Source organism: Telopea speciosissima, chromosome 5, assembly GCF_018873765.1.
Source record: "Telopea speciosissima isolate NSW1024214 ecotype Mountain lineage chromosome 5, Tspe_v1, whole genome shotgun sequence".
NCBI classification, from domain to species: Eukaryota; Viridiplantae; Streptophyta; class Magnoliopsida; order Proteales; family Proteaceae; genus Telopea; species Telopea speciosissima.
In genome coordinates, this window is record NC_057920.1 from 21,742,281 (window position 1) to 21,769,116 (window position 26,836).

General features: G+C 42.0%; 1 protein-coding gene across 1 annotated transcript; it reads right to left on the reverse strand.

Moving 5' to 3' along the window:
- LOC122663408 (small nuclear ribonucleoprotein SmD3b-like) lies at positions 1–26,148 on the reverse strand. The gene is made up of 5 exons (XM_043859085.1): positions 25,892–26,148; positions 13,519–13,571; positions 13,310–13,376; positions 13,171–13,227; positions 1–376 (listed from the first exon to the last, which is right to left on the reverse strand). The coding sequence occupies exons 1-5, from the start codon at positions 26,048–26,050 to the stop codon at positions 314–316; spliced, it is 399 nt and encodes a 132-aa protein (XP_043715020.1). The 5' UTR covers positions 26,051–26,148; the 3' UTR covers positions 1–313.
- Between the last annotated feature and the right edge of the window lie 688 nt (positions 26,149–26,836).

Below are 26,836 nucleotides of genomic sequence, written 5' to 3' on the forward strand. Positions count from 1 at the left end.
GGTCAAGACAATTTCAATTCTATACCAGTAAACTATTCCATAACATTTCAGCAGAGTGTATAAGAACATTCTATTGGAGTACACAGGCAAAAACACAAAGTGGTGCAACCAAAATTTAGATTGTCATTGGTTCCAGATGAACCAGATAATCATCGGGTGAAAATCAGATGACATCGACTAAGAATAAACCATTTTATTGCACCACCATTTACTTGCAACCACCTCTTCTTAGGCCATCGAAGACGGAATACTTTTGAGAACGGAACTCCCCATCGAGGAAGTAAGTGGCCAGGACTCCTTTTCAAATTACAGATTACCTCCGTACAGGTGGCACAACACCCCTACCGGGAGGAGCACCACGTCCACCAGCCTGAGCCTGCAGACAGCAAGTAAACATGTCTCAGTCCACAATCTATTACGGTGTTACAAGACCAATCATAGTTATCGGGTACTCCGACTTGCACTCAGGTGACCTAAATCAGTAACAGAGGAAGGATCCAAAGTGCAGGTTGGCAAATAAGTCTGTCTGGTATTCTTTTTGCAAGAATGTCTTTGTTTCAGACGGTAAAACAAATAATCCTTAGAGGAGCAAATTTTCTTTTCCAGAAAAAAAAAATCCAAAAGCTCCAGGGGTAAGGATTCAAATTCCTGTAAAAGGCTATCTCGAGCATCACTACTACACCGATAAATAGATTCACTTCAAATAAGAGATAAACCCAACTAATCTAAAGCATTCCCATTGATTTTTATTATGGAGTTGTTTCCATTTTATAGCCGAACCAAACAAATATCTATGTTCATCAATCAAAATTGCTTCGGCTTGAAAGAACAATTCCATTTGTTCCTTTTCTATGAAAATGCCGTGGATGAGACAAAATTAACGAAGCAAACATTCTAGTCCTTTTATGAATATGTACTCTAGTTAACTAAAACACCTTCATAGCACAAACATCTTCAGCGAATTGTGTAATCAAATTAGGCAACCTTTCATGGAATAGTAGGGAATTACGGATTGTCATGGAATAGTAGGGGATTACAGACTGCATAGACCAAACAAAAATGCAAACAGGGTAACTATGGTACATGCATATGAAAGTAACCAAGGATGGATGGGGTTTTTTTTGCGGGGGGGGCATATTAAATTATTATCTAATTCACTGGTTCAAGTTGGTATGGATTCTGGTTCATGAAATAAATATGCTTCATCGATGTAGGCTTCTACATGCTTTTTTTGGGTTTGCCAATTTATGATTATGGTGCATAACATAATTGGATGTTCTTTTACACACTAGGAGAATAAGCATGGCATGCTGCACTCTACACAGGAAAGAAAGAGCATGGAGCAAGTACTAAACGATGTAATCAAGTGGTAACACAAATCTCAATCGTGCTGTCTTAAGATTTGATCAGTTGATTTACTAAAGGATGTACTACAAAATAATTAAAAACAATAACTTCTCAAAAGATAGTCAAAGATATATATTAAGGAGAGAATATATAGAGATACATTCGCTTTATTAGGTGTTGTAGTCGGCTTAACCATTAGATTTCCAAATTCTAAAGAGCACATATATAGAGATGCATTTTTTTTATTAGGTGTTTTTAGTCGGCTTAACCATTAGATTTCTAAATTCTTAACAAACAAAATAGGTTTCCCATCCATTTGGTAATTAATTTGTTTTCACCTTCTTTAAATCATCAAAGATTTTCTGGCATCCTTCATTCTATTGGTCAAAGCTAGAAATCCTTTTCTCTGTTCTTGCATAACAAGTAATAAATTATTTACTGAAGACGAAATTTTTTTGGTCGGAACCCAGGAACAAAATTGGTGGGTGAGCACATTTGTTATGCCACATGGAAGAATGATGTGGCAATTCTGACTATTGGATATCTAGGAAATCTCTAAATTTGCAGCAAGTAAAATTTCAGTTTCAGATGTGCACAAGCCTGCCACCTTGATCTCCTTTCCCTCCCTCTCATGGCGTCTTCTTCCTCCTTGCCTTCTCCCCCTCCCTCTGCTCCTCCCTTAACCCCTCAGCCTGCTTCTTGGAGTTCTCTACTTGCTCCGGCGTCTGGCTCTCTGCCTGAGGGCCTTCCTCTGCATTTTGTGGCTCCTGCTTCAGTTGGCTCATCCAAAGTTGCTCTCTGCTCACCTGACCTTCTTGCCACGGAAGTAAAGCTTTGGGAGAACTGCCTTGTCGGTCATTTCCTTGGTTCCCGTCCACCTTTTCACACTGTGAAGCTGTCCCTCTCCAAACAATGGAGGGCTCAAGGCTCCATGGATTCCTTTCTTCTGGACTACGGCTTCTTCATCTTCAAATTCTCTGCGGAATCTGACAAGACCCGTGCTCTTGAGGGTGGCCCCTGGCTTGTAGGTAAGAAACCCATCTTCCTGCGTCAATGGCACCGTCACCTCCAGCTCCGGCGAGTTTATCCCACCTCCATCCCCCTCTGGGTTACTCTGCCAGGGCTTCCCCTGCACTACTGGTGCACTGATGGGCTCAGTTTGGTTGGCTCAGTCTTGGGCAACCCTCTTTTTTCTGATGTGAGAACTAGACGAAAGGACAGATTAGCCTACGCTCGAATTTGCGTCGAAGTCTCGGCAGCTGAACCACTTCCTTCCTTCATCACGGTCAAGGAGGGAGAAGAGTTCTCTTTTGAGCAGGAACTCCATTATGAATGGAAGCCTCCCTACTGTGAAGTTTGCAAGACTTTTGGTCACGGCTCTCAACTCTGCAAACCTGCTCCTGCTGCTGGCAAAGGCGAGAAGATGGCCCCTGATTCTGTCGAACCTGTCCATGGAGTGTCATTGGACCCTGCTATTCCTGTCGAAGGAGTTTTCGATGGAGTTTTGCCTGATCCTCTCCCCTCCGCCGCTGCAAATGGTCCTCTGCACCAACCGGCTGCTAGCAACTTCCGATCGCCTTCCCGTGGGAGAACTAGAAACAGAGTTCGTCATCGGAATCCTCGCCGGAAGGTGAACGGCCAGCTACTTCCTCAAAGCCAGCAGGTTTTCAACTCTGACCAGAACAGATTCAGCGTCCTTGCCGCTGACGACGATGAGGCAGATGAGTCTGGTCGTATCTCGTGCCCCGAAAAACTCCCTTTTGATGTTCTCCCCAAGAGCCGTTCGAGGATGTCGCACGATCCACTCTCTGATCCTTCCTTTCCTGGCTCGCCTGGGCCTCCAGGCTCTACAGCTTGTCTGAGGTCGTCAGCCATGGCGAATAGCTTTGCTCCTGTGACTGGATCTCTGTCTGCGCTTTCGTCTCAAGGTACTGCTGAAACTACTTTGCATCTGGCATCGTTGTCGCCTTTATGCTCTCCTTCTGTGGGCCACTCTGCCTTTGACCCCCTTGTGGGCCCCCCAGGTCATTCTCTCTCTTTGGGCTTAAGCCGCGATGACCGTAGGCTTCACCCTTCTAACTCAAGTGAATCTCTCCCACCCTTTGTTATTCTATCGGGTTCACGGGTCTCTTTAAAACCCAAAAATCCCAACCCATCAGTAACTCCGTCTTCTTTACCCAATATTTCAAATATTTCTCCCTGCCCTGCTCGACCGTTAATCACTTGTGTTTCCCCCCTCTATTGCTCCTACCGACGTCGTCACAGAAGCGAAACTCGTTCGAGATCAGTCTTGTCCAGGCTCTGTGAGCCATTGTTGCCTCTTCCCCCTCTTTCCTAATGTTCCAAGGCTTCATCTGGAACACTAGGGGCTTGAACTCCCCTTCTAAGCAAGCTTCTGTTCGTTCTAAGTTGCGTCAGTCTCGGGCAAACTTCTGTTGCCTCCTTGAAACTCATATTAAAGAGCCAAACCATGCAAAAATTCTGCATTCTTTAGCCCCTGGCTGGTCTTTCCTCTCTAACTACTCTCATCACCCAAATGGTAGAATCTGGATTCTTTGGGACCCTTCAAAAATCTCTTTATCTCTTCTTTCTTCTTCCTCTCAGTTTATCCATCTTTCTTTCTCTGACTGCCTGGGTCATTTTTCCTTCTTCTTCACTGTGATTTATGCTCTCAACAGTCATGCTTTGAGAACTCCCCTGTGGTCTGATCTTCTTTGCATCGCTAGACAGCTTGGTGATCACCCTTGGGGCTTGGGGGGTGATTTTAATGTGATTAGATTCAGTCATGAAAAGAAGGGTGGTGATCACTTGGACTGGGAAGCTATCAACTCTTTCAAAGAGTGTATTGAAGACATGGGTGTTAATGATCTAAGATGGACTGGGTTCCCTCTTACTTGGTGCAACAAAAGAGCAGGTCCTAATAGGATCTCTTGTAAACTTGACAGAGTTTCGGTCAATGAAAATTGGCTTTCAGCTTTTCCTTCTTCCCATGCCAATTTTGACAGTCCGGACATCTCAGACCACTCCCCCATTTCTCTAGCCATTCAGCCCTTCCCTTCATTTGGCCCTAAACCCTTTAAATATTTTGACATGTGGGCTTCTCACCCCACCTTCTTATCCACTGTTCTTCAAGCTTGGGAAAAACCTGTAAATACTTTTTCTTCCCCTCTCATTGCTTTTTCCAAAAAGCTCAAAAATGTCAAGATAGCTCTCAAGGACTGGAATGCCTCCACTTTTGGCAACATATCTCAGCAGGTTTTGGATTGCAAGGACAGACTTGGCTCTATTCAGATGCGACTGCAATCGGATCACTGTAATGGTGGCCTAGCTGAGGAAGAAAAAGTTACTTCTCTCGAGCTCTCTACCTTTCTAGCTCGTGAAGAGAGCTTTATGAAGCAAAAATCTAGAATCAAGTGGCTTGATCTGGGGGACTCTAATACTGCTTATTTTCACAGATCCCTGAGGGCCAAAGTTAATGCCAACTCCATTGTTCAGCTCACAGCTCAAGATGGTTCTACTATCTCCTCTATTAAAGATATCAAAGATTTGGCTGTTCAGCACTTCAAGGGCCTCTTCACCAACTCTCATTTGGCTCTTCCTCCCTTCCCGAATGGCATGCTCAACAAATTCATCCCCTCGTCCCTTCATGATTCTTTAAGCTCCATTCCTAATGAAGATGAGATTGTGGCTGCCATCCATTCTCTCAAGGTGTCGGGTGCCCCAGGCCCTGATGGTTTTAGCATGGGGTTCTTCCTAGCTGCCTGGGACATAATCAAGATGGATCTTATTGCTGCTGTGGTCAGTTTCTTCTACAATCCTTATCAGGTTAAAGGCATTAATCACACTTTTCTTTGTCTCATCCCTAAAAAGGATGGTGCTGCTGCTATGAATGATTTCAGGCCCATTGCTCTATGCAACCTTCTGTACAAATTCATTGCCAAGATCCTTGCTAGGCGGCTCAAAAGTGTGGTGGATATTCTTGTCAATGACAACCAATCGGCCTTCATTCCTGGAAGACACATCTCCGACAACATCCTCATTTGTCACGACATTGTCAGAGGTTTTGAGAGGAAAAATCACTCCCCTACCATTCTCTTGAAGATTGATATTCACAAAGCCTTTGATTCTTTAAGATGGGATTTCATAAGTCAGGTGATGACTAAGATGGGGTTCCCTTGTATCTTTGTAAACTGGATTCAGGCTTGCATCTCTTCCCCAAAGTTCTCTGTGCTTGTTAATGGCAGCCCAGCAGGTTACCTTGATGCCTCTATGGGAATTAGACAAGGTTGTCCTCTGTCTCCTTATCTGTTTACTTTGGCTTTGGAAGCTCTCTCCAGGGATATCCAAATCTGTACTAATCAGCAGCGGATTGCGCCTATGCCTAAGTGTAAAGCTCTCAATCTCTCTCACTTGGCCTTTCAGATGACCTAATGATCTTCTCAAAGGCTTCCATCGCCTCTCTGGAGTCTATTATGCTTTGCCTGCAGCACTTCCATGAGATTTCGGGCCTTCGCATCAACCCCTCAAAGTCTCTTATATTCTTTGCAGGGGTCTCTGAGATGGATAAGGCTCCTTTTCTTACCAGATCTGGGTTCCAAGAAGGTCACTTGCCTGTCAAATATTTGGGGCTTACTTTGATTCCTGCCAGGCTTTTAGCTCATCATTGCACCCCAATGCTCGATCTCATCTGCAGAAGGCTTCAGTTATGGAAAGGCAAGCTTCTCTCCTATGCAGGACGGTTAGTTCTTATCAGATCAGTCCTGGAATCCTCTTACATCTACTGGTCTGGAATCTATGGGTTGCCTCAAGCTACTATAAAGTCTTTGGAATCTTTGCTGGCTTTTTTCCTTTGGAAGGGTAATGAGACTTCCAAATTTCTTCATCCTCTTCCCTGGGCTACAGCCTGTCTGCCGAAGAATGAAGGAGGCTTGGGCATCAGAAGAATCAAAGAAGTGAACTTGGCGGGTATCTGCAAGTTAATCTGGAAGATTGCCTCTAAGCAAAAGAGCATCTGGGTGGACTGGATTTACTCGGGGTACCTTCGGCATGATTCCACTTGGACAACCTCCCTGTCGGCGGATTCTTCTTGGATTTGGCACAAAATTTTAGACTCCCGACACCTAGTCAAACATGTCATCAAATCTCAGATTGGGGATGGGCTCTCTAACTATCTTTGGCTGGATCATTGGCACCCGAGGGGAGTTCTCCTCCCTCTGATTACTCCTCGGACTATTTATGATTCGGGCCTCCACAGGCTCTCTTTGGTGGCTGACATCCTTCATCAGTCCGGCTAGGCCCCCCCCCCTCCTACTTCCTCTCAGGACCTTGCCTCCATCTGGAATGACCTCCCCTCCATCTCCAGGAGGCCTTTTGACAATCAGGACTGTGTAAACTGGATGGCAAACAGCCCTCCGCTCTTCTCCTCCAAATCTGCATGGGACATCATTCGGCACAAGGGTCCTCTAGTCTCTTGGAGAAAGTTGCTTTGGTTCAAGTACCATATCCCTAGGCACCGCTTCACTGTTTGGAGGATCTTCAACAATTGTCTCCCAACTCAAGCTTTTCTCCGGCACCGCCACATCCCGGTCCCCCCCTCTTGTTGCCTATGCTGGAGCAACATAGAAGACACGGATCACCTCTTCTTTGAGTGCCCTACTGCAGCAGCGATATGGAAAGGAATCTTGCTTAAATGTTGGCCTTCTCCCAGAAGAATCCTTCCCTTCTCCAAGGAATGGATTTGGATTGACATGACTTTCTTTGGTCGCTCTTTATGTGATACTGTTGGGAAGCTTGCTTTTTGTGTTACCTTGAACCACATTTGGATAGAGCATAATATAAGGAAATGGACCTCCAAATCTAGATCTTACCGGCAGATTTGGGATTCCATTTCCTTTGAAATTATGGCGAAGTTATCATCTGCTCATCCTTTTTGTACTGACACCCCAAGGAACAGGCTTATTGTTGATTCCTGGGGTCTCTCTTCTGTCTCTCTTGTTTCCCCCAGCCCGCAAAGCTGAGGCTCGGGGCCTTTCTTATTTTTTGTTTTGTTGCTCCCCTTTGAGGGCACTGTTTTTCTTTTTTCCTTCTTGGTAATGAATTTCTTATTCACCCAAAAAAAAAATTTCAGTTTCAAATTCAGCTATTTCCCCTCCCATCTAATGGCATACTCTCTTGTGTATGTCCATGCACCCTGTCCCGAGCACCCTCTCGGTTGTCCTGGACTTTGCAAGCAAAGGATCTTGGGGTTTGCATGCCCATAAAATTTCAGCATCTCTTGTCTGCCATGTGGCAGATATAGGTGCCCAGCCTGTTAAGAATAGGAGTTTAAGGGTATTCTTGTACATAACCATATGTATTTTATGTTTCTTCTGTTATTTGTATAAGGCCAGGGGCCCCTGTGTAATTAGTTATTCTTTTTCAATATAAGGAAGTTTGTCTCTAGTTTGAGACACATGAGATTAAACACAACCGTATGTGCTCTTCTCTTTCCCTCTCTTTTCCTTCTTCTCCTTCTCTCTAAAGCTAAACATGGTATCAAAGCCTACTCTTCCTGGAGTTTGAAGGTGTTAGAAGGGTGTTTAGTGGGCCAAGAGGTGGTTTCCTCTCTTGGTTGTTGCTGGAGTTTGAGCTCCAACCTGCGGTTCTTCACAGATCTGTTTTCTCTCTCGGTTCTCATCCAAATGGAGAGCAACCAAGTGCTCTAGTTTCGTTTGGAGGTTACCTTTCTTCCCATTGTGTCATCTCAAGCCAGTTGGGAGCATCCAAGGGACAGGAGTGAATCTCGGCCAGGACTGTTCTGCCCTGTTTTCCGCCAGCCAGAGTGTGGGATTGGCAATAGCTCTTCAATAGAGCTTTGTTTGGGAGCTTTTTTGGACTACCCACTGTCGTTTCTTGGTAAGGAAGACTTTTCTTTTCTACTCCGCTGCTGTTTGCTGTTTGTGTGAGGCTCTACAAGCTTTTTCAAGCTTTTTGGTCTAGGTTACCTCTGTTTTTTGCTGCTGTTACTTGGGAATCTATTGTTCTTGCTTGAAGTGCTGTTGATTGCTCCTCTCAAGTGTTTGTTTTGAAACCACAATGGGTGAAAAAACTGTTGAGACATCTGAACTTCCCACTGTTACAGCAGCCTTGCCAATCCTCCATCATATGAGAATCCAAATGTTCAGCTCCCCATTGTTAAGCTTGATAGTAACAATTACTTGGATTGGTCACGGTCAATGAAGCTTATCCTTCGAAGTAGGGGGAAGTTGGGATATATATCTGGGAGCTTTAAGGCCCCTTCCACTGATGATCCAGGTTACTCTAAATGGGAAACCGAGAACTCCCTTGTGATGACTTGGCTCATTTTTTCAATGAAGTCGGAGATTGGAAGAAGGTTTATGAGCAAGGAGACAGCCAAAGATATTTGGGATAGTGTTGCTCATATTTTTGATAGAGTGGGGGACTCTACAAACTTCTTCAACAGATTGTTAGCCTACGCCAGGGTGACAAAAGTATCTCCGAGTACTATAGCCTTGTTGTTGGACTTTGGGAGGAGTATGATCACTTCAGAGATCTCCAGCTGTGTCATGTTGATGAGCCTAAAGTGCATCAGTTGTTTGAGAAGGAGAGGGTCTTGTTCCTGCTTGGAGGTCTTAACTCTGAGTTTGAACCCATACGGGTACAGATACTTAGCCGACCAAGTCTTCCCTCCCTGGAGGAGGTGTGTGGTTATTTACAGAGTGAGGAGACGCGTAGAAGTGCTATGGAGACCACTCCCACTGTTGAGCGCTCTGACCGTCCTCCCTTCGCTAAGGGGGCTGGTAGAGGCCGATTCTCCTGTGACTATTGTGGCAAGTCTGGGCATAAGGAGTTTTGTTGGGATCTTCATGGGAAACCACCCTCTACTGCATCTGGAGGACAAAAAGGACCAAAGAAGAATGGGCCTAAAGCCCATGTTGGGGTTCATGAGTCTGATTCATCTTCCCTCTCCAAAGAAGACATAGCAGCTTTTCGTCGGATTGTAGCACACTTGGATGGATCCTCCTCTACTGCACCCACTACTTCCACTGCTCTACAGGTCTCTACTTCATCTGCCACCACACCCTGGGTCATTGACTCAGGGGCCACGGATCACATGACTGGTAGGTCTCATCTTTTTAACTCCTACTCAGTTTGTTCTGGAAAAGATAAGGTAAAAATTGCTGATGGTGCCCTTTCTTCCATCTCGGGTAAAGGAGATGTCTAAGTTACTCCACTTATCCCTTTGAAGTCTATCTTTCATGTTCCCAACTTTGCCACTAATCTTCTTTCCATTAGCCAATTGACTAAATCTTTGAACTGCTTTGTCACCTGTTTTCCTACCCATTGTCTTTTTCAGGATTTGGCGACGAAGAGGGTGATTGGCAGTGGACGTGAGACTGATGGATTATATGTTTTGGACACTTGTGCTTCCCCTGTGACGACAACTCAATCTTATGTGTGTGGGCAACATGGCAGACGTACAGAAGAGGACATTTTGCTTTGGCACCAGCGTTTGGGACATCCTTCCATTTCTGTTATGAGAAAAATGTTGCCACATTTATTTACCTCTTTTCCTGTCAATCATGTTTTTCATTGTGAACCTTGTCTTTTTGCAAAAAGTTGTAAGACAGTTTATCCATCTTCTAGCAATAGATCTATTTCACCTTTTCACATTGTTCATACTGATGTTTGGGGCCCTTCCCCTATTACTTCTTTACGTGGCTTCCGCTACTTTGTCTGCTTTATTGATGACTTCTCTCGAGTTACTTGGGTTTATCTCTTGAAACAAAAGAGTGATGTCTATGTTGCGTTTAAAAACTTTTATGAGTTGGTTTACACTCAGTTTCAAACTCGTATTCAGATGGTCCGTTCTGATAAAGGTGGAGAGTATATGTATGGTGGTTTGGAGTCCTTTTTTTCTGACCATGGCATTATCCACCAGGTGGCTTGTGTTGATACCCCTCAACAAAATGGGGTTGCTGAAAGAAAAAACCGCCACCTGCTGGAAGTAGCCCGGTCTCTTTGGTTTACAATGCATGTTCCAAAAACCTTTTGGTCCGATGCCTTACTCACTGCAGTCTTTCTTATCAATCATATGCCCTCCAGTGTCTTGAACTTCAAAGTACCTCTTGAGGTCTTACCCTCACTTTCTTCTTCTTTTTCACTTCCCCCACGGGTCTTTGGTTGCATCTGCTATGTCCATCTTAGCAAATCTGCCCGCACTAAATTGGATCCTAAGTCCTCGAAGTGCATCTTTCTTGGGTATTCCTCTACCTCTAAAGGCTACACATGTTATCACCCTCCTACCCGTCGGTGGCTTCTCTCCAAAGATGTTTCTTTCTTTAAACATCTCCTGTATTTTCAGTCACCTCTTCAGGGGGAGTGTCGTGGTAGTGAGGTTGAAGAGGCTCCTGAGTTTCTATCCTTTCCTTCCCCCTCTCTCGTCCCTATTTCCCCATTTCAGATTGACAAGGGAAAGAAAAGGTCCGAGGATACTATTGTTAAGGGGGAGTCTCCGAGTGCAAAGGTAAACAGAGAACAGGGGGAGCTACTTGTGTATACAAAGGACAAGAGAAATCCTCCTTCATGGCTCCCTATAAAGAAGATCTGCCAAAATCCTCCTTCATCTCCTCATCCTGAGCCTCCATCCATTGAGACAGGTATACCTTCCTCTACTCCTTCACCCTCAGACTTAGATCTTCCTATTGCTCACCGCAAAGGAACTCGAGCTTGTACTAATCCCATTGCCAAGTTTGTCTCCTATGATTCTATCTCCCCTACAGGTATTGCCTTCACAGTGGCTATCTCCTCCATCTCTATTCCTAAGAATGTAGTAGAAGCCATGGCTGATCCAAAATGGAGAGAAGCAATGAATATCGAGATGGTGGCCCTTGAGAAGAACCACACTTGGGATCTTGTTGAACTCCCAAAGGGGAGAGTTCCTGTTGGATGCAGATGGGTATTCACAGTCAAGTTCAAGTCTGATGGTACTGTAGAGAGATATAAGGCAAGACTGGTTGCTAAGGGCTATACCCAGGTGTATGGCATTGATTATCAGGAAACCTTTGCTCCAGTGGCCAAGCATAACTCCATTTGGGTACTCCTCTCAATGGCTACAAACCTTGATTGGCCATTATACCAGCTTGATGTAAAGAATGCTTTCTTACATGGTGACTTAGAAGAAGTCTACATGCACTCTCCCCCTGGGTTCAAGCATCCTAGTGGCAATGGAAAAGTGTGCCATCTCAGGAAAGCTCTTTATGGCCTTAAACAATCTCCTAAGGCTTAGTTTGAGAGGTTTAGGCAAGCTATTCTACAGAATGGATACACCCAAAGTCAAGCTGATCACACTTTGTTTATACAAAGGAAGGGCAACACTATTACAGCTCTTATTGTATATGTTGATGACATTGTGGTCACGGGGAACAGCGAGGCTGCAATCACAAAGCTTAAACTTTACTTGGCTCGGCAGTTTGAGATCAAAGATCTTGGTCCATTGAAGTATTTTCTGGGGATTGAAGTTTCAAGATCCAAGCAAGGGATCAGTGTTTGTCAGAGGAAGTTTGTCCTTGATCTACTTACAGAGACAGGGTACTTAGGGTGTAAACCAGCCTTCTCTCTTATTGATCAGAATCACAAACTAGGAGAAGATTGTGGTGAGCCCCTTGTAGATGCTGAAAAATATCAGAGATTAGTAAACAAGCTAATCTATCTTTCCCTTACCCGACCGGACATAGCCTATGTTGTTGGCGTGGTAAGTCAGTTTATGCATGTACCCAAAATGGGACATCTTGATGCAGTGTATAGGATCCTCAGATACTTAAAGTCATGCCTTGGAAAAGGTCTTCTCTTCTCTAGAAATGGTCACTTGAGGATCGAAGCATACACTAATGTTGACTAGGCTGGATCTATTTTTGATCGAAGATCCACTTCGGGATACTGTACTTTTGTTGGTGGGAATTTGGTTACTTAGAGAAGTAAGAAGCAACCTGTGGTGGCTAGGTCAAGTGCTGAGGCAGAATTTAGAGCTATGGCTCACGGAATGTGTGAAGTCTTGTGGCTGAAGAGACTTGTTCAGGAATTGGGATTTGAGACTGTCAAACCTATGAGTTTATATTGTGACAACAAGGCAGCCATAAGTATTGCCCACAACCCAGTGCAACATGATAGGACCAAGCATGTTGAGGTTGATAGACATTTTATCAAGGAAAAGATTGAGTCAAAGACCATCTGCACCCCTTTTGTGAAGACGAATGAACAAGTAGCCAATATCTTCACCAAAGGACTTAGCACTCATCACTTTGACTGTTTATTGAACAAGCTGGGTATGTATGACATATACCACCCAGCTTGAGGGGGTGTGTTAAGAATAGGAGTTTAAAGGTATTCTTGTACATAACCACATGTATTTTATGTTTCTTCTGTTATTTGTATAAGGCTAGGGGCCCCTGTGTAATTAGTTATTCTTTTTCAATATAAGGAAGTTTGTCTCTAGTTTGAGACACATGAGATTAAACACAACCGTATGTGCTCTTCTCTTTCCCTCTCTTTTCCTTCTTCTCCTTCCTCTCTAAAACTAAACACAGCCACCATTTTTGCCCGTTAGTTGCCATCCACAAAATCGCTCTACTAAATCCTTAAGCATGCCCTCCTTTTTGGATTATCACAAATCAACTTGCATATAGGTTTATGGTATTGTCAAGCGACTTAGGTTACATGGGGTTCTTATGATACCTACCAGGAGAACCCAAGGGCCATGACGTTTACCTCAAAAGGAAGTTGGTGCAGCAGAAAAAAAATATCTGAATAAAAAAATTAACTTACCCTGGCCCGCATTGCAACAGCACGACCACGACCAACTCCAAGAGCTGAGCCCTTCCCCTGTAAGAGTAAGGAGAGAGAGTTGAGAAGAACAGAACTTGACATATATGATGAAAATCAATCATGGGTGTGGCATGAATACCTTGATTCTAGCATCAAGCCGCCTGAACATCGGAGCATTCTTCAGCATGTCAGGTATGACCATAAACCTGATGGAATTTTTCACTCAAATTAGTTTGAATGGTATGGATTTTGCTCTGCTCTAGTTACCTTTGCTTCTGCCTCTGGGGTAGTTCAATTGCAATCGAATCATGAACAAATAAATTATCATACGAAAAATTACGAAATTACCTGACTTTGCTACCTCGGATGAAAACATGCTCAAGTTCTGAGACCTTCCCATCCTACAGAGAATTCCATGGCATCAGCTACAAATTACAAGTCTTAATATAAAGACAAAAAGTGCGTCATATTAAAATGGCAAAAATGTACGGTTATAAATCATTTGACACCTTAAGGGATGTCAAAAAGAAAATCCCTCTTATAAATGAAAAGAATAACTGCATAGGCTAAATTTGCGGCTATGATTGACTCATATTCTCTTATTAGTCTGGCCTCTCGTAGTAATAAATTTACTTAGAGAAATAACAAAAGGATAGGAAACGTGATGGCCATTCTTGATCGATGTTTCTGTAATGAGGCTTGGCTTCATTTTTTTCATGATTGCTATCAGAAGGTCTTTCCCAGATTGTCTTCGGATCATTCCCCAATCATTGCCACTTCGGATATGGTTCCTAAGGCTAAGAATATTCCTTCCCATATGCAAATTGGATAGATCATGAGGGGTACAAGGGTATTGTTCGGCAGTCATAGGTTACTCCAATTTATGGTACTCCTTTTTTTGTGGTAGCACAGAAGCTAAAGAAGCTTAAGTTTCATCTTCGTGTATGGTCCCGACAATCTTATCCCAATGTTTACGTGGCATTAAATAGGGCAAAGGGTGAGTTGGAAGATGATCAAAAGACGATTGAATGTGTCGGGTTAAATGACTCTTTAATTGATCGGGAAGTGGAGGCCATGTCAGTTTATAACAAAGCTATGGATCTGCAGAAAAAAACTTCGGGCAGAAAAGTCAAGAGTCAGATGGCTTCTTTGTGGTGATCGTAACACCAAATTCTTCTATTCATCTACTAAATTACGTTCCAAGTATGTTGAGTGTTGGTGACAATGCAACGCTTTCGGCAATTCCATCCTATGATAGATCAAAGATGTTGTTCTTGATTTAGACCCAGATAATGCACCACGTCCAAATAGCTTCATAGGTGTGTTTTTCCAGTTTTGTTGGGATGTTGTTGAAAGGGATGTGTGCTCGACAATTAAAAACTTTTTCAAGGAAGGGGTTATCACTAAGGTGTTAATAATAATTTTATCACTTTGATGGCCAAAGTTAAGAGTGACATAACTCTGGATAAATTTAGGCCTATCTGTTTGGGGAATTTCTATTGCAAGATGATTCCAAACATCATGGCTACAAGGCTATCTTCTTTGCTCCCAAAGTTGATATCTAATGAACAGGGGGCTTTTCAGAAACGAAAGGTTATTTTTTCAAACATCAGTCTAGCTTTAGAGTTAGCCAACTCTATGCAGAAAAGGTGTTTGGGGTTAGTTTATTTATTATATTATTAGGTTCAGTGGGCTATGTGGGTTTTAGTCCCACATCGCCTATTTCAGTCCCTTGTAACTTTCCCCACTATTATAAATAGAGGGGCTTACCTATCAATGAGAAAGTAACATTCTAAGCTATTATTTTCTCTCCTTCTCTCTTTCTAAGCCACGATTCTGCCAACATGGTATCAGAGCTAGTCTGATCTAGGTTAGAAAAAGAAGGGGAAAAAACCCTACTCCATCTCTTCAATCGACTTCCCCCTTCTTCTCCCTTTCTCGGCTTCCCCTTCTTCTGTTTTTCTTCTTCTCAACCTTGTAAAGGGGCAGCACTAATGAGGTAAACACAGCATATCAATGATTTAGTTCCTGCCCCCCTCCCTTTCTACCTTTTTTATTAAAAAAATTCTGTTCGAAATCTGCTGGAGCCATACCTGCGATATTGGAGCTTTCCAGAATTTTTTGGAGATCTAATTTCTACCTAATGAAGACTGATCCTCCATTGTTGGAGCCTCCTGTGCACCCTTTTCCAGCACCCTTCTACCCTATTCCATTGTCTTCCTTCCCTTTTTTCTCTCTCCATCTTTTATTAACTTTTCCAGCCCCCATACCCAAATCGATCTCAACTTGTCAAGGTTTTTCAAAACCCTGACACATCGATTTTAGGGTTTCCCTTTTCAGATGCAGCTGATTTTTTGGGGGTGATTCCCTACTACTACAAGCCCTACTCGACCTAAGTTTGAACCCTTTCTGATGGCTGGATTTGTTTCTACAGCAAAATTTCCTTAACCTGCTAAAAACCCTGACTTTCAGGTTTCAGCTTTTGCTAATTTTTGGAGGGCTGATTATTCCAACTACAAGGACCACTCGACCTCAGTATTAGCCTCTTTCCAAGTGTTTGAAGACCCCTAACCCCAATCGATCCTCCTTTTCAGGGTTTTACAAAACCCTGACACATCGATTTTAGGATTAGGGTTGCTTGTTGCTGCTGGAGTTTTTTGGAGGTGTCTCTACCATCAAGAGGGACATTCCACTTCAACTATTCATGGCTTGAAGAAGTTCAATTACACAAGATAGCTGCTGCCCTATTTTTTCTGCAATTTTTGGTGTTTCTCCCTCTTGAAGATCAAGTCTCAAACACAAATAGAGATTGGTTATTCATATTGGAGATCCATTCAAGCCGTAGAGGACAGCATCTATTCAAATACATCATCAATCTTTGACAAGTCATCATCAATTTTTTTGAAGCCTCCTTCCCTACAATCGATCTCAACTTTCAGGGGTTTTTACAAAACCCTAACTTTAATCGATCTTAGGGGAACGGATGTCTTCTCTTACTGATTTATTGAGGAGAGTTTTATAACCATCAGAGGAGTATTCAACCCATATTTCAGCATCATTCATCAGTTATATTTGGATAAAAATTCAGGTTCATTCTTATGGCTCGGTTTCTCCAATTATCAACCTTCTTTTTTACCTGTTCCTATGTGGCTGGCTGCTTCAACTACCTATGGATCTGTAGGGTTATTTATCTTATATTTGCTGGTTCTATTGAGCTTTACCACATATATTGCTGGTTTTATAGATTGGCTTTTGTAAGCATGACCGGTTGACATGTTACTGCTGCCTTTATGATGACTATTGCTGCCCCGTTATTGAAACTGAGTATCCTACTATTGGAGATCGAATTTCTTTCATTATTGAAGACTCGAATCTACTACCCTGGAGATCAGCTTATTTGGGATTACAACAGTGTGTTCCAAGGTTATTGGTTGCAACTACGAATCTATTCAGTTATGTGAAGCTTTTCTGGTTCATATCCGACTTACTTTGAGAGCTTGATCTATTGTCCATGGTTCATTATCCCGTTGCTCTTTTCACTTCACCACCTCCCAAAACATACCTTTGGCATATACCCATAACCACTTTGGACGATAATGGTATTCTCTAATTTGCCATTTCTTCCTTTTCCATTACCCTTAACACCTCTTGAAAAATTCTGGAATGATTATGTACAGTACACCTACAGACATTGTAGAAGCAAAACTTACAGGAACACTTGGTGCAAAACATAGAAGATCAGAGTTTCCACCATTGCCATTGGGTAGCTCCTTTTTTATTGGGTTGAGTTTGCCATAAGGGGGAGATTGAAGTATTAAAATATTGAAGATGTTTGGTTATTGCCTGCCTATGTGAGGTTCTACAGTTGGGTTGATCATTTATCATTTCCGTTGCCTGATTCATTTATTTTCGCTGCTTGCTGCCCTTGTTACTTATCTTCAAGATTATCATTCAGAGATTCATCACTGGACAACTGTAGAAGATTGGTGAAAGCTGCCTTTTTAGAAGGAAATTCCAGTCCCGGTTTGCTGATCTAGTATGCCCAGGTTTTGAAGATCTATTTTTCAAGTTCTTGAAGGTTTCTTTGGGAGTTGCATTCGTCTTGAAGCTGGATTCTACTATAACTTAGTTTTTTCCCATTTTGTTTAAGTTGGGCATTAGTACCTTGTATGCGCCAACTTGAGGGGGAGTGTTCGCATTATTATGGAGTTATTTTTTCCTTTTAGTTCAAGCTGCATTTTCTTTCTTTACTTCTTTATACAATCCAGCTTGAGGGGGAGTGTTGGAATATGTAATCCAGAATACCGTGGGGGTATTCTGGTCCTTTTGGGATTAGTTTATTTATTATGTTATTAGGTACAGTCGGCTATGTGGGTTTTAGTCCCACATCGCCTATTTCAGTCCCTTGTAACTTTCCCCTGGGCTTACCTATCAATGAGAAAGTAATATTCTAAGCTATTATTTTCTCTCCTTCTCTCTTTCTAAGCCATGATTCTGCCAACAGTTTGAAACAGGATGTCCAAAAGCCATACGACACACTTGCGTGGGATTTCCTTTTTGACGTTCTGCGAAAGATTGGTTTCTATGTGACATGGATTTTTTGGATTCAGCAGCTACTTGTTTCAACAAAGATATCAATTCTTATTAATGGTGACCACATAGCCTTCTCCCAACTAAATGGGGTCGGCCACACGGATCCTTTCTCTCCAATCAGCTCTATTCGAAGTGATACAAGATACAAGTCTTAAGCTACGCATGTTAATGTAGTCCTAGATAGACAAAGGGTCTACTAGGATCCAAACAACCAGGACCTTCCTAAACAGCTGGCCGATTGGGCAGAATTGAGGAATTAGGTCAAAACTAGGATTAGGTTCAGGGTAATGGAGTTGGGTCTTATTTAGTAAAGCTAGGCAGGTTTTCAGAAGTCTAATGAACTAGGTTTGAAGATGTTTGAACAAAGTTTTGAAATTCTGGAAATTAAGGTTTCGGGTTTTGGGTTTCGGGAAAGGTTTGAGTGAGAGAAACTAGGGTTTAGAGATGGAATTGGGGCAAGGGCTTTGGATGGAGTTCTATAGGGGTAGTGAGGATTAATCGGCCAAAATATGGAGGTATTCTGATGGTTGGAAGTGGTTGATCTGGGTTTTTAGGGTTTAGGCTTCACTGAGGGAAGTTAGGGTTTAAGTGTTGGAATGGGGCAGCAACCTGGATCGAGTATAGGGATGGATGCAGGAATGCTGTGATTAAAAGTTGGATGGATTCTAATAGAGGACTAAGGCTGAACAGGAAATTTAGGGTTTAATGGATCCAGGATTTAATGGGAATCGATGGAGCTAGGTTGGAGGATTAGGAGAAGAAGGGTGATTGCTGAAACTGTTAAGTATTTACTTGAACACTGATCTTCAATGGCAGCAGCTTTGAAGATGAACAATGGGGTCTCCCGATCTACAAGATGCAAGGAGATAAGTAGCAGCCCTCCCGATCTACAAGATGCAATGAGTTGATTGGAGATCCACCAATCCCTTCACCTTGATATTACTCACAAGGCACACTCACGATGGAGCAAAGGCAGCAAGCATAATGCTGAGTTTAATTTTCTCAAATCTGAATTCTGTGGGAACCTCCCACGATTTTATTATTTATAATAGGCCAAAGACCTGATTCCTATTCCTAATACAACTCACTTCCTCAGCAAAAATCGTGGAGGATGTGGAAACTTTAAAAAAAAAAACAGTTAACATAAAATCACTTAAATTGAATCATGGTTTGAACCGGTTCAATTTAAGTTTGCAAATAAAAGACTAAGGCAGAAAATAAACTAAGTATTGAGCTAATCCCGTATACAACCTATGTACCCCTATTTTAGGCCCATTAAAGTGGCCTATAACATAGAGAACCCATGGGATCAAAGGCCCAATATATATATATATATATATATATATATATATCCCAACCGTAGGTTAGAAATAAGTCCATTTCGATGATGAATCTGCATCACTTGTCTTTCCTCACCACTTCTCCTATGGTTAATTTAGGCCTATCCCTAGCTCTTTTAGATCCTTCAATTTAAATCAAATCACTCCTCTATACTGGAGCATCCCAAGGCCTCTGTTGCACATGGTCATACCACCACAAACAACTTTCTCGTAGCTTATCATGTATCAGAGCTACTCCCAAATCAGCCTTACTTTATCCTCCTAGTTTTGCCACATCCATCTCAACATCCTCATCTCCGTCATAGTTGCCACGGCGTCTAGGCGACCCAAGGCGTTGGAGAGGGTTCAAAATCAAGGCGACACCAATAAGGCGTCCGCCTAGGCAACCAAAGCTACTCGACACCTTGACAACTATGATCTCTGCTACACTTAGTTTATCTATTTGACGCTTCTTAACTGCCCAACATTTCGTACCATAAATCATAGTCGATCGTATGACAGTTCGATAAAATTTTCCTTTAAGTTCTAAAGGAATATGCCGATCACACAACACTTCGGACACACCTCTCCACTTCATCCATCCTATTTTAATTCTATGAGCAACATCATCCTTATATCACCTTCTTTATTTATGAACCCAAATACCTAATAATCACTTTATGGAATCTCCCTCTCATCAATTTTCACCACCTCATTAACCATCCTAGTGTAACTAAAGTTACACACCATATACTCTGTCTTTGTTCTACTTATCTTAAAACCTTTTGATTCCAAGATTAATCTCCACAATTCCAACTTGGCATTAATCCCTACTTTTGTCTCATCCATCAAATCAATATCACCAGAAAAAAACATACACCAAGGAACCTCAACTTGAATGTCTCTGGTAAAATTATCCATGATAAGCACAAACAAATAAGGGCTTAAAGCTGATCTTTGATATAACCTAATTGGAATTGGGAATTCATTACGTTGACCCCCAACAGTTCTTATGCTAGTCACCACACCATCATACATATCTTTAACTATGTCCACATATTTACTTAAAACCCTTCTCTTCTCTAGTATATGCCAGATAACTCTCTAGGGACTCCCTCATATACTTTTTCTAGGTCAAATAAAAATCATATGGAGATCCTTCTTCCCCTCTCTAAATCTTTCCATGAGCCTGTTAAGTAAGAAAATAGCTTTCATCGTGGATCTTCCTGGTATAAAACCAAATTGGTTCCCCTAGTAGTTTCTTTTCTCAGTAGGGTTTCAACAACCTTCTCCCATAACTTCATAGTATGACTCATCAGTTTTATGCATATATAGTTATTGCAGCTTTGAATCACCTTTATTTTTGTAAATTGGGACTACTATGCTTCTCCTCCATTCATCTGGTATTTTCCTTGTGCTCATAATCTTATTAAACAGTTTGGTTAACCATAAACCACAAGTTCCTAAGCTCTTTGATGTAGATAAGTCACCTAACGGGTTTATTTTATTGAAAATAAGCTCTGGGTTAGGTCATATGTATTGGGACTTTGATCCCATGGGTTTACTCAGTAATTGGACAATTTAATGAGCCAAAAATATGGGCAGAAAGTAGGAAAAACAGGATTTACTTCATTAGTTTAGAGTCCTATTTTGAGTCTGTTTTCTTTCTTATTTCACTTTCCTAGTCAGTTTAGGATACCTTATTAGCTAAGGGTTGGGTTTAGGGCCTTTAGGCCTTTCCTTTTTAGTGTCCAAGTCTATTTTTGAGTCTTCTATATAAGTTTGTAAGGGAGGCCAGCATCGTACACCAATTTGAATGAATAGAAAAATTGCTTATGCAATGTTGAAATCCTGAGATAGGATAGGTGAGATGCTCATTCCATTCCCTCATCCCCTTCTATCGATTTTTATCATCAAACCCTAATTCTGCCCTAGTCGATCTCAAGAAGCTGCTCAAGTTTGCTGGAAATTCTCTGCAAGTTGTTCACATCAATCTCTTGGTTGTTCTTTATCAATTTCAAGTTGCTACCAAGTCCAAGATCAGTCACCACTGCAGCATCAACAACTTCAACAGGTTATTACTTTGTGGGATTATTTCTTCTGGTTATCTTTTGAGATCTCATCATTCTCTTCCAACCAATTTGAGATCCCATTGTTTTGGTATTATTGGACTGATCTTTTGGTGGGAGATGTTTTCATTTTAGATAATGAAACCATTCCATTACTACTAACCCAAAGAAATACAACCTCTTTGAGATATATGGTTCATGCCTCTTTCTTCTAGGACTTTGGAGGTTTTCTATTTGATCCTGCCACGGATTAGACCTATTCTGGTCTAGTCTTACATTTACTCTTCCATACTTCTATTGGGACCCTATCTGGCATTTTCCTTGAATTTTCCTCCATTCATCTGCCATTTTCCTTGAATTGCCTACTTTCATCTTTCTTAAAGCTTGTTTAACTTCAGACACCCTAATTTTGCATATATATCTACGACATGTGGTGTCCAGAGTTGTCAAGATGTCGCCTAGGCGTTCAGACACCTTGGTTGCCTAATTGGTGTCGCTTTGATTTTGGTCCCTCTCCAACACCTTGGGTCGCCTAGATGCCGTGACAACTATGGTGGTGTCAAGATCAGTAATGCAGTCTTCCAGGGCACTATTACTTGGAATGACTTCATTTAATAGTTTGTAGAGATAATCTTTCCATTGGATATGATATATTAGTGCAGACAGAGGGTTAAGACAGGGTGATCCATTGTCTCCTCTTCTCTTTATTATTGTTGAAGAAGTTGTGTAGAGTGATTTCCAACCTCAAAATACAAGGTAAAATTCAAGGATTGCTTGGCCTGAGAAATGTTCAGGTTCCTACCCATCTTATTTTTGCAGATGATGTGTTTATTTTTATGAGGGCAGGATTGAGACATGTCAAGGAATTAAAGAAGTTTCTTGATATGTATCAGCTCTATTCTGGTCAGAAGATTCATCTTGAAAAAAGTAAACTGTTTTTAGGGAGAATATCGGTTTCTCGGATAAACAGGATTGATGGGTTGTTGGGTTTCTCAGTGTGTACATTCCCCACTAGGTATCTTAGTGTAATCTTTAAAGGAAAGGTTAAAAAGGACCGTGTTTTACCTCTGATAGGTAAATTTAAAGCGAGGCTCACAAGGTGGAAAGGTAGACTGATATTTATGGTGGGCAGAATCCAACCGGTAAAATCGGTCCTTTCTAGTCTCCATGTTCATAATTTTTCTGTTTACTAGTGGCCTGCATCTCCAATTAAACTGATGGAATGTTGGATGCAGAACTTTATCTGGTTTGGGGATCCAGAAATCTCAAAAGCAACAGTGTTGAGGTGGGCCTCTTCATGACAACCAAAGGAGGAAGGAGGCTTGGGGGTCTGCAGGTTGAGGGACGTAAATAAGTCTTTGTTGTGCAAGGCTGCAAGCTCTGCTGGTCAATTATGCACGACTTAACCATCTTCAGTGTTTATATGAGAGAAAAATACGTTGCTGCTGATGGATCTCTCAAGAAGACTTTTCATTCTTTATCCATATTGACAGGTATTGGTAGAGTCTGGGACTTTATTTCTAGGCATGAAAGGTAGATGGTAGGAGACTGAAGGAATATAAATTTTTCAAAAGACAGATAGTTGGGAGATTTTTCTATTGCAGATATATTGGGCCTTGATCCAATGTTCTTCCAAAATTTAAGGGCGAAGGTCTCAGATTTTATTAATAACTCACATTGGTTAATGTAATTCCAGATGGGGGTAATGCCCACTAGAACCAGAACCAGGATCTGCTAGGGTTTAGTGTAATCGGCTAGGGCAGAATGGGTGAATAAACGAAATTAAGGTTAGGGTTTAGTGTAATCGGCTAGGGCAGAATGGGCGAATAAACGAAATTAAGGTTAGGGTTTAGTGAAGTCTAGGGTTTGATAATATGGTTAGGATAAGCTGATGTGGAGAACTCTTCCAGTGAAGGTATTGGGGTGTTCTAATGGAATTATGTACGTAAATTAAGATGGGTACTGAATTAGGGTTTGGGTTTTGGGTTTTGGGAAAGTGGAAGGAGAAAAGATCTAGGGTTTAGAGTTAGGGTTTGGGGCAGGCGTTCAGGTCGAGTCCTCCTTAGGTAGTGAGGCCGCTCAATCCAAATTTGGTTGGATTCTGATGGCTGGATTGTCCTAGACAGAAACTAGGGTGTGGGCAATGTAATTCGAGTGTGGGGGAATGATTATGGTTAGGTTAGAGGGGTAGGAGAAGAAAGGTTTGGGGATGGGGCTTATGTACCTACTTGTTACTGGATGGATCCTTGAACTGACAGCTGATCTGAACAATTGAACTATGAAGTTTCAAGCAATCGGCAGTACCAACTTGGACAGATTTGAATGCACTCGGAGAGAGACAGTTAACTAGTGAAGGCTATCTCAGCCTCACCTTCACAGCCTATCTCAGGACAGTGGAATGCAATAAAGCAGTTTTCTTATTCATAAAATCGTTAGAGGCTCTCAAGAGCACTTACAATATATAGCCTTATGGCTGGACAGAATTCAAACTCTAACTATGACTAACAAATTAACTAGGACTCATAATTGAAATAGGAATATTGACTAGGACTTCTAACTAGGATTCAAACTTGTACTAGGAATCCTAATTAGAATTACAACTCAATAAAAACTGAATTAACAAATAAATAAAAACAACAAAATTAAAATCCTAACTCAGCCCACGATTGTACTGCTGGTGTATGGATTCCCCTACACCTACCCGATGGCTACTCATGATGGTGTAGGGAAGAATTCCTACACCTGCGGCTAGTTTTAGACAGCCAATTTACATTACTGGTATTTCCCTCATGTCAAGACAAGTTTCATGCAAAATGTATGGGCCTTAACTGAGAGCATCACTCTCCCTCAACCGCCAGTAGATGACATGTTTTTCTGGGACTGAACGCACCCTGGGTTTTTATGGGTTACATCTGCTTGGGATGAAATTAGAGCAAAAAATCCAAGAGTTCCCTGGTATTCCTTAATTTGGGCAAAATATTCAGCCTCGCCATTCAGTCTTTGGGTGGAGGCTAATGCATTTGAAGCTCCCTACAGATGACATAATTATTCAGAAGGGTGTTTATATCGTGTCGATATGTAATCTCTGTTGTTGTGCAGGTGAGAACCTTCATCATATATTTCTGGAATGCCCTTTCTCTATTACAATTTGGAAGAGCTTTCTGGATATCTTTGGTCAGCATTGGGCTGGGTGTTCGTCTCTTCGTGGACTTTCATTTGGTGGAAAATAAAAGTTGCCGTTATTCCTATGAAAAGCCTTTGGTGGGATGGTTTCTTATTAGTCCCATTTCAAATCTGGATTGAGCAAAACGCCAGAATCAAATGAGATTTAATGGGAATTCAAGATCTCTTCGTGTGATTTTCATGCCATAAGGAGAGACATTATTGATGCTTCAACAAACATGCCATGTTCGACCTAAAACAGTGGAAGATATTCTAATATCCAGGTGGATGGGAGTACCTTCCCGCCTCCTCTTGCTCCAGCCATTTTGGAGGTAATATGGTGTAAACCAGATTATGGATGGATAAAGCTTAATATTGACGGATGTACTCTGAGTAATCTGGGACATATTGGAGCTGGTGGCATTTTTCAGAACCATGAAGGTTACTCAATTGGAAGCTTTGGGGCATACACGGGAACTCGGTCAAATTATTCGGCTGAATTTTCTGCTATCTTATATGGTCTTCAACTGGCCCAGGGAAAAAAGGATTTCATAGGCTATGGATTGAGTGTGACTCTACCCCAGTGGCGGTTAGTATGCAGAATTGGTCTATCCCTTGGGCATTCCTCCAGCAATGGATGCATACTAGCTCTTTTTTATCTTCAGTCTCTTGAAAACTTACTCACTATTTCAGGAAGGCTAATACGGTAGCGAACTTGCTTGCAAAATATGCAGCGAGGTTGCATACCTCTACTCTTTGGAACGATCATCCGTCTTTCGTTTGAGAGAGATCTCTTGGGATGTTCTTGAACGACCTAGGTATAGGTTTGAGAATTTTTAGCTGGTTCACACCTGCTTAGATGTTATTTATTATCTTTTGTTCGGTTTGGTATTTGTTGATGGCAATGGATTCTAAGCCAATTCTTGTTCTTTATTTTCTTTTCCGTCCAGGAATGCCTGGCCGTTAAACTTTTTGTTTCTCTTTTTTTAATTAATGAAATCTTTGCTGATATTTAGCCCCCCCAAAAAAAGTCTAATAGAGAGAGTCCCACGTTACAAAGGTTTGGGTATGGCTTAGGATAGAGAGAGATGTGTCCAAAAAATTAGGTTTAGACAGAGTTTCCTAAAATGGGGCTAGAGGGAAGAGGGTAATCATCTTCTCCTTCGCAGACTGTCCTTTTTTCAACTACTGCAACACACATCACAGAACACACCCATACCAATTGCAACTTGAACTGACCCAGAAACACAAGACCCCTCCCCCTCAAAAGTCAAAACACACACACACAAACATACAGACGACTGACAAGCCTCTGTACCAGACAACTAGTGTTTAGAAGTTATTCGTTAATCTAATTCCCCAAATTCAAGTGATTTACAAGAGAAAACCCAATTTTCATCAAGGTTTAAGTGTTTAGTCGCTGACAAGGATTTGAGATATTCATCTAGAGTTTATTCATGCTATTCAGGAATCAAAGCCTGCTTTGTATGAATAATAGAATATAGGAAAAGAAAAGCAGAAACAAAAACCAAAACCCTAGTAAAGACATACGAGACAGAAAAAAGGAATGAGTAGTACCTTGGCAGTGAAGGTGATATTTTCGAGCTGGCAATTCCAGTTATCTTCGCATTCGATCATGCCACCTCTGTAGAGCTCTCCGCTCTTCAGCTCGACTGTCACTATATGGCCTGCCGCTTCGTGAAGTAGCTTTACGGGTATTCCCAAGCTCCGACTCATGGCTTCCCCTTTCTCCCCTCCTTCTCCCTCCCTGGTTTTCCTTGGTTTTTCCCTCTACAAAACCTTACCAGCCCTAAACCAAACTAACTACCGAACGATCGCATTTAAGTTAAATCTGGAGACCAAAAAGCGTCCCGCTCGCAAGCTGGAACGGTCCAACGTTGGTATTTTTTTTTTATTTTTTTTTTTTTTTTAACACCCAGTCGCACCATACACGCCGCCCCTGCGCCTTGACACAGGGGCACGTTTCTACCAAAAATGACTGTCGCACCCCTGGTCATTTCTGGGGTTCCAGGGGAGTGCATCAGTCATTTTGTGTGCCCTTATGTCAAGGCACAGGGGTGGCGTGCACTGCGCAACAAGGTGGCGTTCGGATCTTTATCCCCTCCAGTTCCCTGTTAGGCCCAGTTCCCCAGTGGGTGCAATGGCTACCCTACCCTTGCCCAAACAGTCTGCCCGGCCCCTGGTGGGATCCATCCCCCCCCCCTTATTAGAGGCACTAGAGAATTTGGTTTGGCAGAGAACTGGAGGAGATAATTTTCCGATACTATTCTCATTCCCTTCTTTTTTAGGAAAAGAAAACAACATTAGCAAAGTAAAGAGGTAATACAAACATCCATAAAAGTATTAAATAAATATTAGGCAAAAGTTTTCATGCACGGCCATGTATGTGCACGATCTACATTAAATGCAGTTAGATTGACATTTATGCCAATCTTAAATGACATAAAAGCCCATGCATCCTGTATTTGATGTGTTTATTAAGATGAAGTGTGATTAACCCAA